At 38.3% G+C, this 15,383-nt stretch overlaps 2 protein-coding genes across 3 annotated transcripts in view; one reads left to right on the top strand and one right to left on the bottom strand.

Annotated features, from left to right (window-relative positions):
- Window positions 1-334: 334 nt before the first annotated feature.
- The window catches only part of ATXN2L (ataxin 2 like), a 31,800-nt gene continuing 16,751 nt past the window's right edge, over window positions 335-15,383 (bottom strand). Inside the window, exons 13-23 of one of the 2 annotated variants that reach the window (XM_034423346.3) lie at window positions 6,129-6,193; window positions 5,731-6,005; window positions 5,207-5,276; window positions 4,945-5,091; window positions 4,753-4,822; window positions 4,432-4,619; window positions 4,215-4,344; window positions 4,000-4,121; window positions 3,026-3,235; window positions 2,222-2,402; window positions 335-1,954 (exon numbers count right to left, since the gene is read on the bottom strand). In XM_034423346.3, coding sequence (XP_034279237.2) covers window positions 1,905-1,954; window positions 2,222-2,402; window positions 3,026-3,235; window positions 4,000-4,121; window positions 4,215-4,344; window positions 4,432-4,619; window positions 4,753-4,822; window positions 4,945-5,091; window positions 5,207-5,276; window positions 5,731-6,005; window positions 6,129-6,193 — 1,508 coding nt within the window. In that variant the 3' untranslated portion in view covers window positions 335-1,904. The remainder of the gene's footprint in view (window positions 1,955-2,221; window positions 2,403-3,025; window positions 3,236-3,999; window positions 4,122-4,214; window positions 4,345-4,431; window positions 4,620-4,752; window positions 4,823-4,944; window positions 5,092-5,206; window positions 5,277-5,730; window positions 6,006-6,128; window positions 6,194-15,383) is intronic. The other variant, XM_034423347.3, reaches the window with a different exon arrangement.
- Window positions 7,008-8,160, top strand: LOC148113950 (uncharacterized). Its single transcript, XM_087893940.1, has one exon. It carries the CDS (start codon window positions 7,025-7,027, stop codon window positions 8,063-8,065), a length of 1,041 nt encoding a protein of 346 aa, XP_087750066.1. The 5' UTR covers window positions 7,008-7,024; the 3' UTR covers window positions 8,066-8,160.

The following is a 15,383-nucleotide window of genomic DNA, read 5'->3' on the forward strand; positions in this document are numbered from 1 at the left end:
AATTTTGGGGTGCCAAGAATCCCACAGAAGCATATTTGTTATGTTTTTGTGCTGCCATATATAGGAGAAAGGAAACATGAAATCACGAAGTATTGAAAATATAAGAAAAAATATCTGCATTTAAAAAATGGAGATGGGAATTATTAGTCTTGATGGGAAAGAAGAAATATGATTTGGAAACTAGCTAAACTGCTCATTGGAAGGAGTGAAATCACTATCTGTTCTCCAGCAGTATTTTAACTATGCATTGACAAGTTTTTTTTTTTAAAGTGATGTTAAATACTATCAACCATACACAGCCTTATTTTTGCAACTAATTACATGAATCACTAAGAAGAGTTTGATAAAATTTAATGTACAAATTTTTAGCCCGATTAAGCATTGCCAACCCGTTCCACAAATATGATCAGCAGAATTATAATAGTTGAGAAGGGACTAATATTATCCTTAATTCTAAAATTTGTTTTCTTCTATGTTTTTTCCTGTTTAAAAAAAAGGATATTTCCTTTATTCACTTCACAACTGTTGGTTCAGATTACAGCTGAATATATACAATGCCAGATTTTCTATATCCGTGATGGCCAACCTATAGCATGCATGCCAGAGGTGGCACAGAGTGCCCAAACAGGAACATACATGCACACGCATGCACCACAGCCCCGGAACTTGAAGACCAGATGGCCGGCGTGCATGCATGCACTGGAAACCAGAAGACCAGGTGGCCAGCACATGCATGTGCACCGGCCAACTGGTCTTCGAGTTTCTGGCTGCGGTGCATTTGTGCACACGTGTGTTCTGGTTTGGGCACTTGGTACCGAAAAGGTTCGCGATCACCTCAGATTGACTAGCCAGGATCAAAGTAAGACTATGACACTGTAAGCAGGTTGACAAATGAAAACTGAATTTCATTGGAGAGCAGCAAAAAGGTCATGGTCCACAACACTGAACTTAACCTGCATTCATTTTAAAAGAATTCTGATGGTGACTTGCTGAGGTATAAAACCGGGACTTTAAAGTGATTCAAAATAGTCTCTACAAATAAAGATTTAACATCTCAGTCACAGCATCATCCTTGTTTTCTCTTTATAATTATGAAAAAACAATAGCAACCAAGATTCCTTCAGAGGCCAAATTGAATTATGGCACAAGTATACTGTTTTTGCCCATCTCCAAAGTCCTTAAATTTAATGTGTCATTGATTCCAATAAAAGCATCAATTAAAAAGTTTTAAATTGGTGTGTAATTGCATTCACAGGATAACCCAGCACTAAAAACTACTGCTTTAGGATCTGTTTCACTGTCACTCAAACTACTAATCCTTGATGATCTATTTTCAGAGAGGAAAATTATGCTGCTAGACAACAATGCTGAATTCCAAAACAGTTCTTCAAGTCTGGTTGAGCTATGTATGCTGGACAGGTCACAAATTCTTCCTCTCTGATGCTGCAGAACCACAATTAAGGATTGTTGCTTACAGACTGGCCCTCCCACACATTCACCCCAAGCCCAACATTAGTTAGTTTAAATTTTTATTTTTTTAACTTTTTAAATATTTTTACTTAATAAAAAGTCAAGATTTGTCCATATGGTCATGTCCTTGTCAAGTTAATGTGGGAAAGTGGCATTTGCTCTAAAAACCCCAGTGGAGTTATAAATAAAAGAAAATAAACCCTGCCCTTCTCTGGGCAATAGAAAGGGGTCTTGCTCCATCCCGCTGGTCAACAGTACCCAGGGCAGGCTTCACTAAACCAACGGAAAGGAAGGTGCTTGCCAAAAGGGGCTGGGCCAGACTGCATCCCTTCAGGGGCCTCTGCCTTGGGCACAAGGGATGGCCCAGGCTTGGGGGGGTCAGCAACAGAGCCATAGCTGGCTGGGGTCTCAGGTCACAGGGAGAAGCGTGGACATCAATTCCCAGGGGTGTGGAATGGAAGCTGCTGGGAGGGATGAGACTGAACTGAAAAGAGAAGAAAGAGACAGTGAGGACCACAAAGGCACACCAAAATCCAAAACAGTAGTATGTTATCTGCATGGCAAGCCCTGCCCAATTGCCATCAACATTCAATCAATTCTTCAGAGTAGCCAATTTATCCTGATCAGAAATACTGACTACAAAATCTTAATTTCCACCCATATGGACATGCTAGATGGGGATCAAGTTGGTACATCAGAGGACTCATCTTTCCACCTTCTTCCCACCCCTGGCTTTAAATAACAGGCTTACCTTGGTGGTGCCCTATGTATGTGTAGGGGGATGGTGTGGAGGCGGAAAGCGTGGGCACACCACTCTGGGGCACACCTCCTTGAGGGGGTCCACCATGAGTCTGTGAGGGATGCAGTAACATGACTTGGGGAGCTCCAGGGTGAGGTGGTGGGGCAGCTGCAATTCCAGTCTGGACATGGGCCTGTAGTAGACAAGAATAGTTTGAGGGTTTTAATAAATGATATGCCAATTTATCAACTACCCTGTTTCCCCCAAAATAAGACATCCCCTGATAATAAGCCCAATTGGGCTTTTGAGCACATGACAATAAAGCCAAGCACTTATTTCAGGGTTCAAAAAAAATATAAGACAGAGTCTTATTTTCGGGGAAACACGTTAATTAGCCAGCAGAGAAAATGCCAAAGTTTCTAATTTAAGAACATATATTTAGCAACTGATGTAACTCATGCTACTGAAATTTAGATGAGGCACTTAACCTAATTCCAAGTATTGTTCAAAGAATATTTAATAATGAAATATTATTAAATAACAAATAATTCAGGAAACAATTGCCATTCTTGATACTAATACTGACACAATCTTCGCTCAAACTTATGTAGTATCCTGTTTTTAAATGTTTGTCCAAGCAATCCTAGTAGACAAAAAAACATTTTTTCTCATACATCAATTGCCGCGAAAAATGTTACTGGTCACATCCAACTCCTGGGTTGTCAAACTGAGTGTTTATGAGGACAGACACTCAGAAATGTCTTCCATGGTCAAGAACGCTGCCCCTTTTCCCTTCCCAAGGTCAGGTATACTCACCTGAGTGACATGGGCCATGTTGGTGTATCCGTGCTGCAGCTGCTGATGGGCATGAATGGCATAAACTGTCGGCTGTGGGAAACCGCTCTGTGGAGACTGAGCGCTGGGCCCTGGGGTTATGGATGATGGTGTAGCCGTCAGTGTAGCTGTGTGGTATAGGTTCTGCTGCTGCTGAGCACTGGCCAAATGAGGGGGCTGTCCAGCTTGGTGCTATAGTAGAAAACACAAGAGTCACACTTCAACTACCAGAATTTGCATTATTTTTTCTTTTTACATTATTTCCAAGGAATACGTTTGGTATTTTATAGAGAAAAGCAAGATTTGCAACTTAGGTTAGCGTGCATTTATCTGTGGGAAAGATGGGAATGACTAAATTTGTTTTAATGGCATTTTATTTTTATTAAATTAGCCTTCCGATCTCCTTTATATAACACATAACCCTCTGACTCACTGATCATGTTGTCATAGATTTAAATTATTCACATTTTGAATATAAATTCCAATAGAAAGTACTTCTATTTAAAGATCATATCCAAAAAAGCTACACATCAGTTATGGTGGGTAGATTCCAACCACCCACTTGTCCTCAGTTCTGCATTTCCATTGCAGAAAATATGCCTCCCCCCATTTGTCTTATATTAATACTCAAATCAAAAATAGTTGCAAAGCAGCATCTTGTTTAATTCCTAAATTGCCTTCTCCCCAATATAAAGCATGCAAGCATTAATAAAGTTTGTCCCTGGTGCTTCAATTTTGTAACAGCAGTTTCATGAATCGAGGTAGACAGAACATCACTTTAAAAGCAAGATTGCTTTTCATGCCAACCTAGAATTTCTAGAGCTTGAAGGATCATGGTGCTGTAGGACCAATTTCAAACATAAAATCAAATAGCAGAGTGTTGAGTGCCAAGACAAGCATTAAGTGTCTCCTATGCAGTAACTCCATACTTGGTTCCTCCCCCTCCCTCCAAGTACCTGCACAGGGCTGGGGGCGGCATGTTGGGTTTGCTGCTGGTTGCCCGTGGGTGTGGTAGCTGGTTGAGGCTGATGCGGATGCAGCTGTGTGGCATGATGGGGATACGACTGATGCACTGTGGCTGGGGAGAGAAGCAGCAAGCAGCAGTCAACAAAGCAACGTGGCAGGAGAAAGAAAGAAAGAAAGCTCAGACTTCAGCTAACAATAAAGGTACCATAAAGAGTCTGGGGTGTAGGTTGTTCTGCTGGAGAATACTGTGGAGTAGATGATGAGACGATAGCTTGGGGGTGACTGCCAGATGTCATCATACGGGGGTTACTCTGCAGCATGGGGGCAAACATAGGCTAGAAGGAAGGGGGAAAAAAATAGAAAATATGAGCAAAACAGATAAACACACGTATCTCTTTTCCCTTGAAATTTATTGAATCTACCTGCGAGGAATAGTGGGCCATGGGCTGCATCATAGTAGGTTGTCCTGTGAACTGCTGAGGGTTGTAGGAGATGTATGAAGAGTATGGAGTAGCAGCTACCAGAGGGGGCCCTGCAGCTGCTGCTGCTTGCATAATGGGAGGAGCTGAGGTGGGCTGGTGCTGGTCTGAACGCTGGGGAGGTAAAGACCCTGTTCAGGAAAAATAAATGGATTAAGAAAAGCCTTTTATATTCTTGGTTTTTTTCCTCCAAGTGGCAGAACAGCTGAACCTTCCAGGCAAATTTCCCATGATCAATGAGGCTTTGGCCAAGAATCTCCTCACCTTTAGCTCGGTATTTCCCCTGCTGTCCAGGCACAGAATTGGAAACAGGATAGGGGTACATCTGAGGTGTCTGCAGAGAATAGCAGCAAACTAATTAATTCTAATGCTATCCTTACCTGATATACTTTGTAAAGAACCAATAACATACAGTGCAAAGATAGGACCATTTAGGTATCATTCCTCCCACCTCACCTGCACAGGAGGGTTCATGTGAATCTGTGGGATGTAAGAAATATATTGTGTGCTGTACATGCCACTTTGCCCTGGGGTAATCACTGGGATGGAGGGTGTAGAATGGGTCCGAGGCCCTGGTGATGTAGGCGTACTTGTTGATTTGTTCTGGGGAAAAAGGCAGCAGTTATTAGATATTTGACTATGAAAGCAACTTAAGAAGGTGCTGTTATCCCAAAACCTATCACGTCAACCCTCACTATCCCCAGAGCTAGTTACGCACCACAGAAAGAAGTGTCTTTGAGGGGTTGAATTCTTTTGCATTAGGATTCAACGTTGATTTCTTCACCTGCCTGGATGGGAGTAGAATGGAAATGAGACAGGAACGTAGACAAACATGCAGCAATCTTATCTACAGGCAGTCCTCAACTTACAACAGTTAATTAATGACCACTTGAATTACAACAGCACTAAAAAAAGTGACTTATGACCATTGCAGCATCCCCATGGTCACATGATCAAAATTCAGACACTTGGCAACGCACTCATATTTATGACAGTTGAAGTGTTCAGGGGTCATGTGATCTATCACCTTTTGCGGCCTTCTGACAAAGTCAATGGGAAAACCAGATTCACTTAACAACTGTATTACTAACTTAACTGCATTGATTTGCTTAACAACTGGGGCAAGAAAGGCATACAATGGAGCAAAATTCACTTAACAAATGTTTTGCTTAATAACAGAAATTTCAGGCTTAATTACCGTTAATCAAGGACTAACTGTACTCCGGTTCCCCCCATACTCACTCTGAGACAGGACCATCTTCCTTGTCCTCTGCTTCCCCTTTACCCAGAGGACTGGCAGTCTGGGTCTGGCGTTCCATGCCCTCAGAGGATCCTTTCTCCTCCTTGCTGCTGCCTTCACAGAAATCCAGGCTGGGCTTGGGACACTCTTCAGACACTTCACACGAACTGCCTGCCCCAACCAACACCTCTGGCAGCTTGTCTTTTACTTTCCCTTCAAGAGACTCCTTTGGCCGGAAGGGGTCGTGGGTGGCCTCTGGAGAGGAGCTGGGCTGTAACTAGGAAGAGACATGAGGTAAGCAACCACGGTAAGAAAACTGCTTTTATTTTATGTTTCTATTTTAAAAGTGCTCTGTGTTTTCCTCCTCTTTAAACGAAGGGGAATAAGAGAATGTGCTCACCTTAAACTGGGCTCCAAACTTCCTCAACTCTTCGAGCTGATTCCTCTTTTGCTCATTTTGGAGGCCTAGAACAGTGCAATTGCCACAATTGAAGATTTAGTATCAATTTCCAAGTTCTGTTAAGTCATCTCAAATCTGGTACTCTAATATTAAATGGGAGTAATTGGCTGAGGATTATGGGAGCCGTATTCCTATAAATCCAGATGGTATTGGTTTCTGGCGGCCAACTAAATTATATGCACGGGGCGTGGTTATGGCCGTGGTGGTGTGAGGACGTTTTCTCCACTTCGCAGGGCATTTTACGGAAGATAAATGTGGATTAAAGTGTTTGAAATGCACTGATAAGGACCAAAATTTTATAAATTGTATCGTAAGAGCTACTGCCCAAGCAGACTGGACTTTGGAATCGGTAGGTCACCCTGAACGACTCAAATTTTGAAGCTTTTCATAGCTTGGGAAAGTGGAAGGAGCGAGGGGTGACCAGATAGGCAGTCGCGATTGCATATTTGGAGTAAATAGCTGTCTTTGTTCTCATTATTACTGCGATCTGTGTTTGTTTTTGCTGTGAGATAAAGGCACGGAACATCAAAGACTGGTGGAAGGGGTTTTTTTTTTTCTCTCTCTTGGAAGAATATGTGAACTTTAAGTTGATCTTTTGTTTGTGAAAGTGCCTGAGTTGAAGCGGCAAAACGTATTTCTGGGCAGTGCCTTCCAACGGATGTTAGCTTTTTTTTTTTTAGGGAAATTACATAAGCTGAATTGAGAACTATAAACTTTTATTGCTGGCCCTTTTGAGTGCAATAATAAGCTGTCTCAGCTTCAATATTGGATTGCTGTCCCTTAATCTTCATTACAGACCCTCTTGGCAAAAGTGGATAATTAAAACTTATTAAAAAATGGCGACCCAAAAATCTTTAGAAATGCAACAAGTTGCTGTGGCCTTAACCAAAATTAGTGAAAAGATATCAGGACTGTCAGATAGTATGGATAATATGACATTGGAAATTAAAAGAATGAAGCAAGAAATGAATGAAAATTTTGCAAAGCAAACAGCAGAAATGACAATAATTAAAGATGAAATTGAGCAGATTCATACACATGATGCAAAGATAGATCGGCAAATTGGAGAAATCTTTTTTAAAAATGAACAACAAGATAAAAAAATTTGTCTTTTGGAAGAAGAAGCGAGGAAATATAATCTGGTTATTCGTGGAATTCAAGAAGAAAAAGTGGACAATTTAAAACAACGAGTTTTAAAATGGCTCAATGACTTGGATACACAAATCACATTTACAGCAACAAATCTGGCAAGTGTTTTTAGAATTGGGTTTAAAAGACAAAACGGCTTAAATAGAAATGTACTTGTCAGATTTGCAAATCTTAGTGACAAATTGGAAGTGATGGTGAAAGTGAGAGAGATGGGTGAAGCTTTGAAATTTGAGGAGAAAATTATTCAAGTCTTTCCGGATATATCAAGAGAAGAAAGGGCGTGGAGATTTTTTTTGAAACCAATCACAAAGGTTCTGAGAGACAATGGAATTAAATATAACTGGAGACCGCCACAGCAACTAAAATTTTTTTATAAAGGAAGAATGCAAATAATTACTTTGGAAACAGATGCAGTGTTATACTTACACGAACTTGGATTGATTGTAAAGTATGAGGACGTAACAGAGATAAAAGATCAAATGCTCAAGATGGGTGGAACATATGCAAAAACATCAACACCAGAAGAAAAAGGGGCTGCTGGAGGACAAGATCCTAAAGGACTAAAGCGGAAGGAAATCTCACCTGCGATGGTTGAACAAAAGAAAAGTCGTGATGATATAATGGGAGATGGAGCGGATAAGAAATTCAAGGATCTTGAAAAAGAATTGCAGGAAGCTGAGTGCGGGGAGAAATTACCACCCTTTTCTCTGAGAGATGAATTTAAGTAGACTACCCGAAAGAAGTGACCCGACCATTGGCACGTCCCCTCTCCCCCACTCTCTTTATAGAGGCGGAAACCAATTGAGGATGTGGGGGACGAATATTGTTTGTTATTCAATGTTTGATGGTTTTTTTGTCCTTTTTTGTTTTTTTTTTATTGTTTTTTTTCTTCTATGTTGAATGTTGTTTGGAATGTGGGAGATTGGTGCTGGGATCTGGGCACAGAAAGGAAGAGGAGGGGAAAGGATTAAAAAAGTTACAGTTTAAATGGGTTTAATAAAAATAATGACATGGAATGTGAAGGGTACAGGGAATCAGATCAAGAGAAGACGATTGGAACTTAAAATTAAAAGAGATTTACCAGATATATTATTTTTGCAAGAAACCCATCAGAAATCTGAAGACTCAAATAAAATGTACATAAAGGGTATGCAAATTTATGAAAAATCTTTTGGAACTTCAAAAGCTAGAGGAGTTGCTATATTGATATCAGATAGGGTATATTTTGAAAAAGAACAAGTAATTGTGGATGAAGAAGGAAGATATTTAATAATTGTGGGAAATATTAACGAGGAAAAAGTGACACTGGTTAATTTATATTTACCAAATGAGAAGCAAAAAGAATTTCTTGAAAAAATAACTAAAATTTTGGAAATCGAAAGTGTAGGGAAAGTAATTGTGGCTGGGGATTTTAATTTAATTAGAGATAAAATAGATAGTACTAACCCCACTCGTTGTGGAGGAGCAAATAAAATGGGGACCTTAAATAAATGGATGTTTCAAAACGGCGTGGTGGATGTCTGGAGAGAAGTGAAAGGAACTGAAAGAGTGTACACTTTTTACTCTAAGATACATAATACATATTCAAGAATTGACTATATCTTAGTTTCTAAAGATTTGTTGAATAATGTGGATAAGATAGATGTGGGAATTTTTAAGGATTCTGATCATGCAGAAGTTACGATGGAAATAGATTTTAATTTTGAGAAAAAAGGAAGTTGTTGGAGATATGATGAAAAACTGTATAAAAATGAAGAGGATAAAAAATGGATATTTAAAAAATGGGAAGAATGTTGGAGATTGAATGATAATGGAGAGGTTAAATTTGAAATTGTTTGGGATGCGATGAAAGCAGTGTTTAGAGGGGAAAGTATCAAGTTATCAAGCAGAAAACTAAATTATATGCACCTGGGATTTCCGGTTGGCTCCGCGTGCGTCGCAGATGCTCCTCCATGAGCGCCCGATCCCTGATATCGTAAAAGCCGCCAGAACAGCCGAAAAACAGCTGTCTGGCGACTTGGAAACTTTCTCCCCGGGCAAAGGGGAGAGAGGAGAGCTGACAGGTGAAGGTAGAGCTCCGCAAGTGCCCTAGGAGAAATTCTGGGGCACGAAGGGTGAGAGCTCCCTAGAAGCCTGTCAATCTGCTCCGGACCTGGGACGACTCTGCTAATTAGCGAAGCAAGGCACCGCGACCAATTCTGCCAATAACAACTGAGGGGATCTCCAGCATTCTAAATTGCTGCAGGCAGAACAAGCCAGGAGAAGTCAGACTGCAAGTATCTAAACTTAACTCCATTGTTCATTACCTCCTTCGGAAATAACAACTTAGCAAACTTGTAACAAGATGGCGATTGAGGCTTGAAAGGGCGTGGAACGTGAAAGTTACAGGAAAGTTTCGTTTCACTGACAGCCTCTTGCTTGGAAAAAATTTTGTACTGAGAGAAGGAGGATTTTAAGACATCAATTTAAGACTGGAAAATTTTTGATTTTGTTGAACTCTTCTTTTTGGCTTCTGATTAAAATACAAAGATTAACTTAAACTGAAAAATGGCCTCAAAACCTGTAAAGACTGTTCCTATTAAAGGAACTGGGAGTGCCAGAAGCTCTCCAGCCCATACTTCTAGAATGCAAGCCTCTGTTCCCCCAACAGATCCACAGACTTTAACGTTTGAAATGCTACAAGAAGCCCTAAAAGTTACACAGGATAAAATTGCTACTGTGATTAATGAAAAAAGTAATGAAACTAATGAAAAAATACAGACTGTTTCAGATGAGATTAGGGATGATATAATACTGGCATTTAAAGTTTGGCAGGTAACATTGAAATTTTGGATGATAAGGTTGAAGAGATTAAGCAATGTACTGAAATTTTGGACAATAAATTAGGAGAGACTCAGAACAAAATTGAAAGGGCTGAAGCTGATGTAACAATGGTTCAATACAAAGATATGGAATTTGCTCTAAGAATAAGAGGGGTGAAGGAGAACAAACAAGAGAATTTGAAAGAGATGATGTCAGAAGGATTGGCACAGATGTTGGGGGAGCAGTGGAGTTAGGCTGGCACATTGACAAGATATATCACGTCAATTCGTGGGTGGCCAGACAGAAACATTTACCAAGAGACATTGTAATATACTTTACCACAAGGAGACTACGTAATGAAATTTTATAGGCTACCTTTAAAAAGAAGTTTCAAGTTGAAGGCCAGGAAGTGATGACAATGAAAGAAATCCCCCCCAAAATGTTGAGAGCCAGAAGGGAATATGCCTTCCTGGTGGATGAACTGAGAAAACGCCAAATACAGTATAGATGGGAAGTGCCAGCCGGTCTAGTGGTGAACTATTCGGGCGAGAGATACCGGCTTAATACAGTATGGAAAGCAAGAGATTTCTATGCCAATGTGTTAAAGGCTGGGCCACCAAAGTCACCAGAAGTTAAAAGAAAAAAGGAAGTAATGGAAAGAGAAGAGCTGATGACAGTAGTCCAGCGGGGAGCCTCGACCAGTCAAGAAGATTTGCTACAAATCCAGATTGCTGATTTAATTGATATACCAGAAGAACCAAAGGATCAGAGCAGCACCAGAGCAGCACCAGCTAAACGTAAGGAAGAATTAAGACAGCAACAACTCCAGATGGCAACTCAAGGAACTACAAAAACAGAAGCAGTGGGAGGAGCTAGACCTAAAAGTCAAATGAGGCAAGACCATCAGCAAATGCTCCAAATGCTTCAGAGGCCCAAACATGGGAACTAGATTTTTAACTTGGAATGTTAATGGTTTGAATTCTTCACAGAAGAGGAGGAAAATATTTCACTATCTTAAACAATTTAAAAATGACGTAATTTGTTTACAAGAGACTCATATTAGGATACAAGATCAACAATATTTAATGAATACAAGATTAGGTACACATTATGTAGCGGCAGCACCAGAGAAGAAAAATGGTATAGTTATATAATTGAAAAGAGACTTAATTGCTAAATTAATTGAAGCAGATGATCAAGGAAGATTCTTAGCGATTTAACTTTTAATAAAGGGAGAAAAATTACTTTTAATTGGAACCAACAACAGGAAAAATTTTATAATTTCCTACATTCTAAGTTGACACAGTGGGGATATAAAACTTGTATCCTACTGGGTGATTGGAATGGTGTTTTGGATGTTAAAAAGGACAAGAAGGGACCTAAGCAAAATGTTTCAGCAAAAGCAAGACTGCCCAAATCGTTTTTGGAGATGATGGATGATTGGGAATTGAGGGATATTTGGCGTGAAAGAAACCCAGAAGAAAAAGATTTTACTTTCTTTTCGGATAGACATCAATCCTTTTCAAGGATTGATTTTATCCTAATTACTAACGACCTCTTTTCCAGGGTGAAGAATACGAAGATTTGTTCAAGAATATTGACAGACCATAGTCCAGTCTGGATGGAACTGGACTATGGAAAGGGGCTTAGGAGGTCCTGGAGGTTAAATAATTTGTTTAGATATGAAGAAAATGTTAAAGAGTGTAAAAAATTTATAAAAGAATTTTTCGTTATGAATATGCAAAAGGGTACATCGATGGAAATGGTGTGGGATGCAAGTAAAGCATATATTTGAATAATAAGTACAAAAAAAACAGGGAAAAAAGAAAGGAATTAGAAGAAGAGATTAAAAAACAAGAACGAGCATTGATAGTTAATCCAACAGATAAGAAAATTAAAGAGGCAATTAATTTACTGAAAGGTCAATTTAACATGTTAACAGCAGATCACGTGGCAACTAATTTACAATATGCTAAACATAATACTTTTTGTAATGCCAATAAACCTGGTAGATGGTTAGCATATTTGTTGAAAAAGCAGAAATCAAGGACTATAGAGAAAATAAAATACAAAGGTAAAGAGGTTTATGAGCAAGAACTGATTAAAAAATCTTTCTTAGAGTTTTACTCAAGGCTGTATACTGGTGATAAAATTCAAGAGACAAATATAGATAGATATTTATAGAAAGAGAATATTTATATAACTAAAAAAGAGCAGAGGGATAGTTTAAATCAATTGAAAACTTCCGAGGAAATTTTGTTTGCAATTAAGCAGTTGAAAGTGGGTAAAGCTCCTGGGATGGATGGTTTGACAGCTGTTTATTATAAAAGTTTACAGGAGGAAATGGTGGAACCACTGAAGGAATTATTTAACAATATACAACAGGGAGGAGAGGTACCTCCAACTTAGAAGACAGCTTTTATTTCTTTGATCCCAAAAGAGGGTCAAGATCATACAGATCCAAAAAACTACAGGCCAATTTCACTTTTAAAGATTATAAGATTTTTGCTAAAATATTAGCAAATAGATTAATGATAGTTATGAGCAAATGATTCATCATGATCAAACTGGTTTTATAAATGGTAGACAAATGAAAAGTAATGTAAGGCAAATTGTTAACTTACTAGAGTATTTGAGGAGGAACGACCAGGTCCCCGCAGTGCTAGTATTTTTGTATGCGGAGAAAGCCTTTGATAGATTGAATTGGCATTTTCTATTGAAATTAATAGAAAGGATGCAACTTGGAGAATATTTTATAAATCTATTAAGGCAATATATCAGAAACAAACAGCGCAAATAATAATCAATGGTGGTTTAACAGATATTTTTAATATAGAAAAAGGAACAAGGCAAGGTTGTCCCTTGTCTCCATTGTTGTTTATTTTGACGCTGGAAATTTTACTGAGTAAAATACGTGGGACAGATATAATAAAGGGAATTAAAATTAGACAGCATGAGTATAAGTTACAAGCATTTGCGGATGACCTGGTTGTTACCTTAGCCCAACCAGCACAATCGATTACAGCCTTGATGGATATAATTAACCCATATGGACAAGTATCTGGTTTTAAAATAAATACAGCTAAAACAAAGATAATATCTAAAAATATGACTAGAAGCCAAAAAGAAGAGATAGAAAGGGTAACAGGATTTGAGATAGTAAAGAAGGTTAAATATTTAGGGGTTTATATTATGATTACAAATATGAAACTATACCAGCACAATTATGAACCGTTGTGGCAAAAAATACAGAAAGAGATGGAAAAGTGGAAAAAATTACAATTGTCTTTGTTGGGAAGGATAGCGGCAGTAAAAATGAATGTCTTACCAAGGTTTTTATTTCTTTTTCAAATGATACCTATATTTAAAAAAGATGAAAATCTGAAGGAATGGCAGAAGGGCATAAATAAGTTTGTGTGGGCAGGGAAGAAATCGAGAGTAAATCAAAAGATAAGGCAAGATACACGAGAAAGAGGTCTTAAAATGCTCAATTTAAGATTGTATTATGAAGCCGCTGCCCTCTCAGCAGTTACTGATTGGATAAATTTAACGGAGGAAAGGATATTAAACATTGAAGGATATGGTCTGGTCTACGGCTGGCATGCTTACTTATTGTATGATAAGAAAATAGATAAGACTTTTAAAAGTCATATATTAAGGAATGCTTTATTGCATGTCTGGAAGAAGTATCAATACAAATTAAACGATAAATTACCAATATGGACAATACCCAGACACGCGATAGAGAATATAAATGTGGAGCAAAAACAAGATAAGATTATATATAAGGAACTCCTTTATAAAGAAGGAGTTAGATTACAACTAAAATCTATGGAACAATTAAGAGAAGAAGGAATAATTAGAACTTGGTTTCAGTATGGACAGCTGCAGGTCAGATGGGGAGAAGATCAGAAAATTGGTATTTTGCAACAGGATGAGAACTTGATAAAACAAATAAGAGACAAAAGTCAAATGCACATAAAAAGGTTGTATAATGTATTAGTGGAAATAGATTCAGAAACAGAGCTAGTCAAGGATTGTATGATAAAATGGGCACAAAATATAGGAGAACCAATAATGATGGAAACATGGGGAAAGATATGGGTTAGAAATGTAAGATTTACACAAGCCCAAAATTTAAGAGAGAACTTTTATAAAATGTTTTATAGATGGCATTTAGATCCAAAAAAACTAGCCTGTATGTATCCAAATTTACAATCTAAATGTTGGCGATGTGAGTGTGAAGATGCTACGTATTTTCATATATGGTGGACATGTAAAAAAATTAAGGCTTTTTGGATAAAAATATGGTGGATTATTCAAAATATTTTAAAGAAAAAGATCAAATTTACACTAGTTTTTTTTTTGTTGGGAATAGTTACGGATTGTACTGTGACAGAGACTAAGTTGGTTTTAAACTTAATAACAGCAACCAGGTTACTGGTGGCACAGTATTGGAAGAAAGAAGATCTACCTACTATTGAGGAATGGACACTAAAAGTTGCGCATTTGGCAGAGATGGCAAAAATTTCATCCTATCTTAAAGATCACTCAAACGAAAGATATATATCGGAATGGAGAAGATGGATTGACTATATTCAGAACAAGTATCAGACTAAGAAGTTTTATATAGCTTATGAATGAAACATTTTTAATCTTTAGTTTATGTTTATAGTGTTTTGAGTTATAAGGAGTTAAAAGACCTAGGGAGAATTTGAAGCCAACAAATTGTTATAATATTTTAGTTTTATGTTTGTGAATGCTATACCCTGTGCTTGTTCTGGGAAGTCTAGGGAGGGGGGTGGGGGGGAAGGGGGAAAGGATGGGTGGGTGAGCAAGGGGGGTGGAATGGGGTGAGGGTGGACGGGTGGGGGGGGGGAAATGTTTGTATCTTTTATAAAACTTTTCAATAAAAAAATAAATTATATGCACCTGGTAAGATTTTTTTTAGTTAGCAGTGATTATTTAATTTTGCATTAATATTCCACTTTTCTGAATGAGTAAGGGGATGTTATTGGGTGTGTGATCAAGTCTTCATTTATCCCCAGGCAATCCTGTAAATTGCACTGAGATGAAGTAGCTGGCTCAAAGTCATCTAGTGAGTTCTGAGTTTATTAACTAACTGTTTAGTTCATTACATTTAGGATAGGATAGAATTCTTTATTGGCCAAGTGTGATTGCACACACAAGGAATTTGTCTCCTTGTGTGTAGACTCTGCCTGACTTAGCTCACAATTTTAAGAA

Source organism: Pantherophis guttatus, chromosome 4 (assembly GCF_059756535.1).
Source record: "Pantherophis guttatus breed Tessera chromosome 4, ASM5975653v1, whole genome shotgun sequence".
Lineage (NCBI taxonomy): Eukaryota > Metazoa > Chordata > Lepidosauria > Squamata > Colubridae > Pantherophis > Pantherophis guttatus.

What these genes read in the sequence shown, in the direction of transcription:
- LOC148113950 (XM_087893940.1), top strand. Translation starts at nt 7,025, where the DNA reads ATGGCGACCCAAAAATCTTTAGAAATGCAACAAGTTGCTGTGGCCTTA.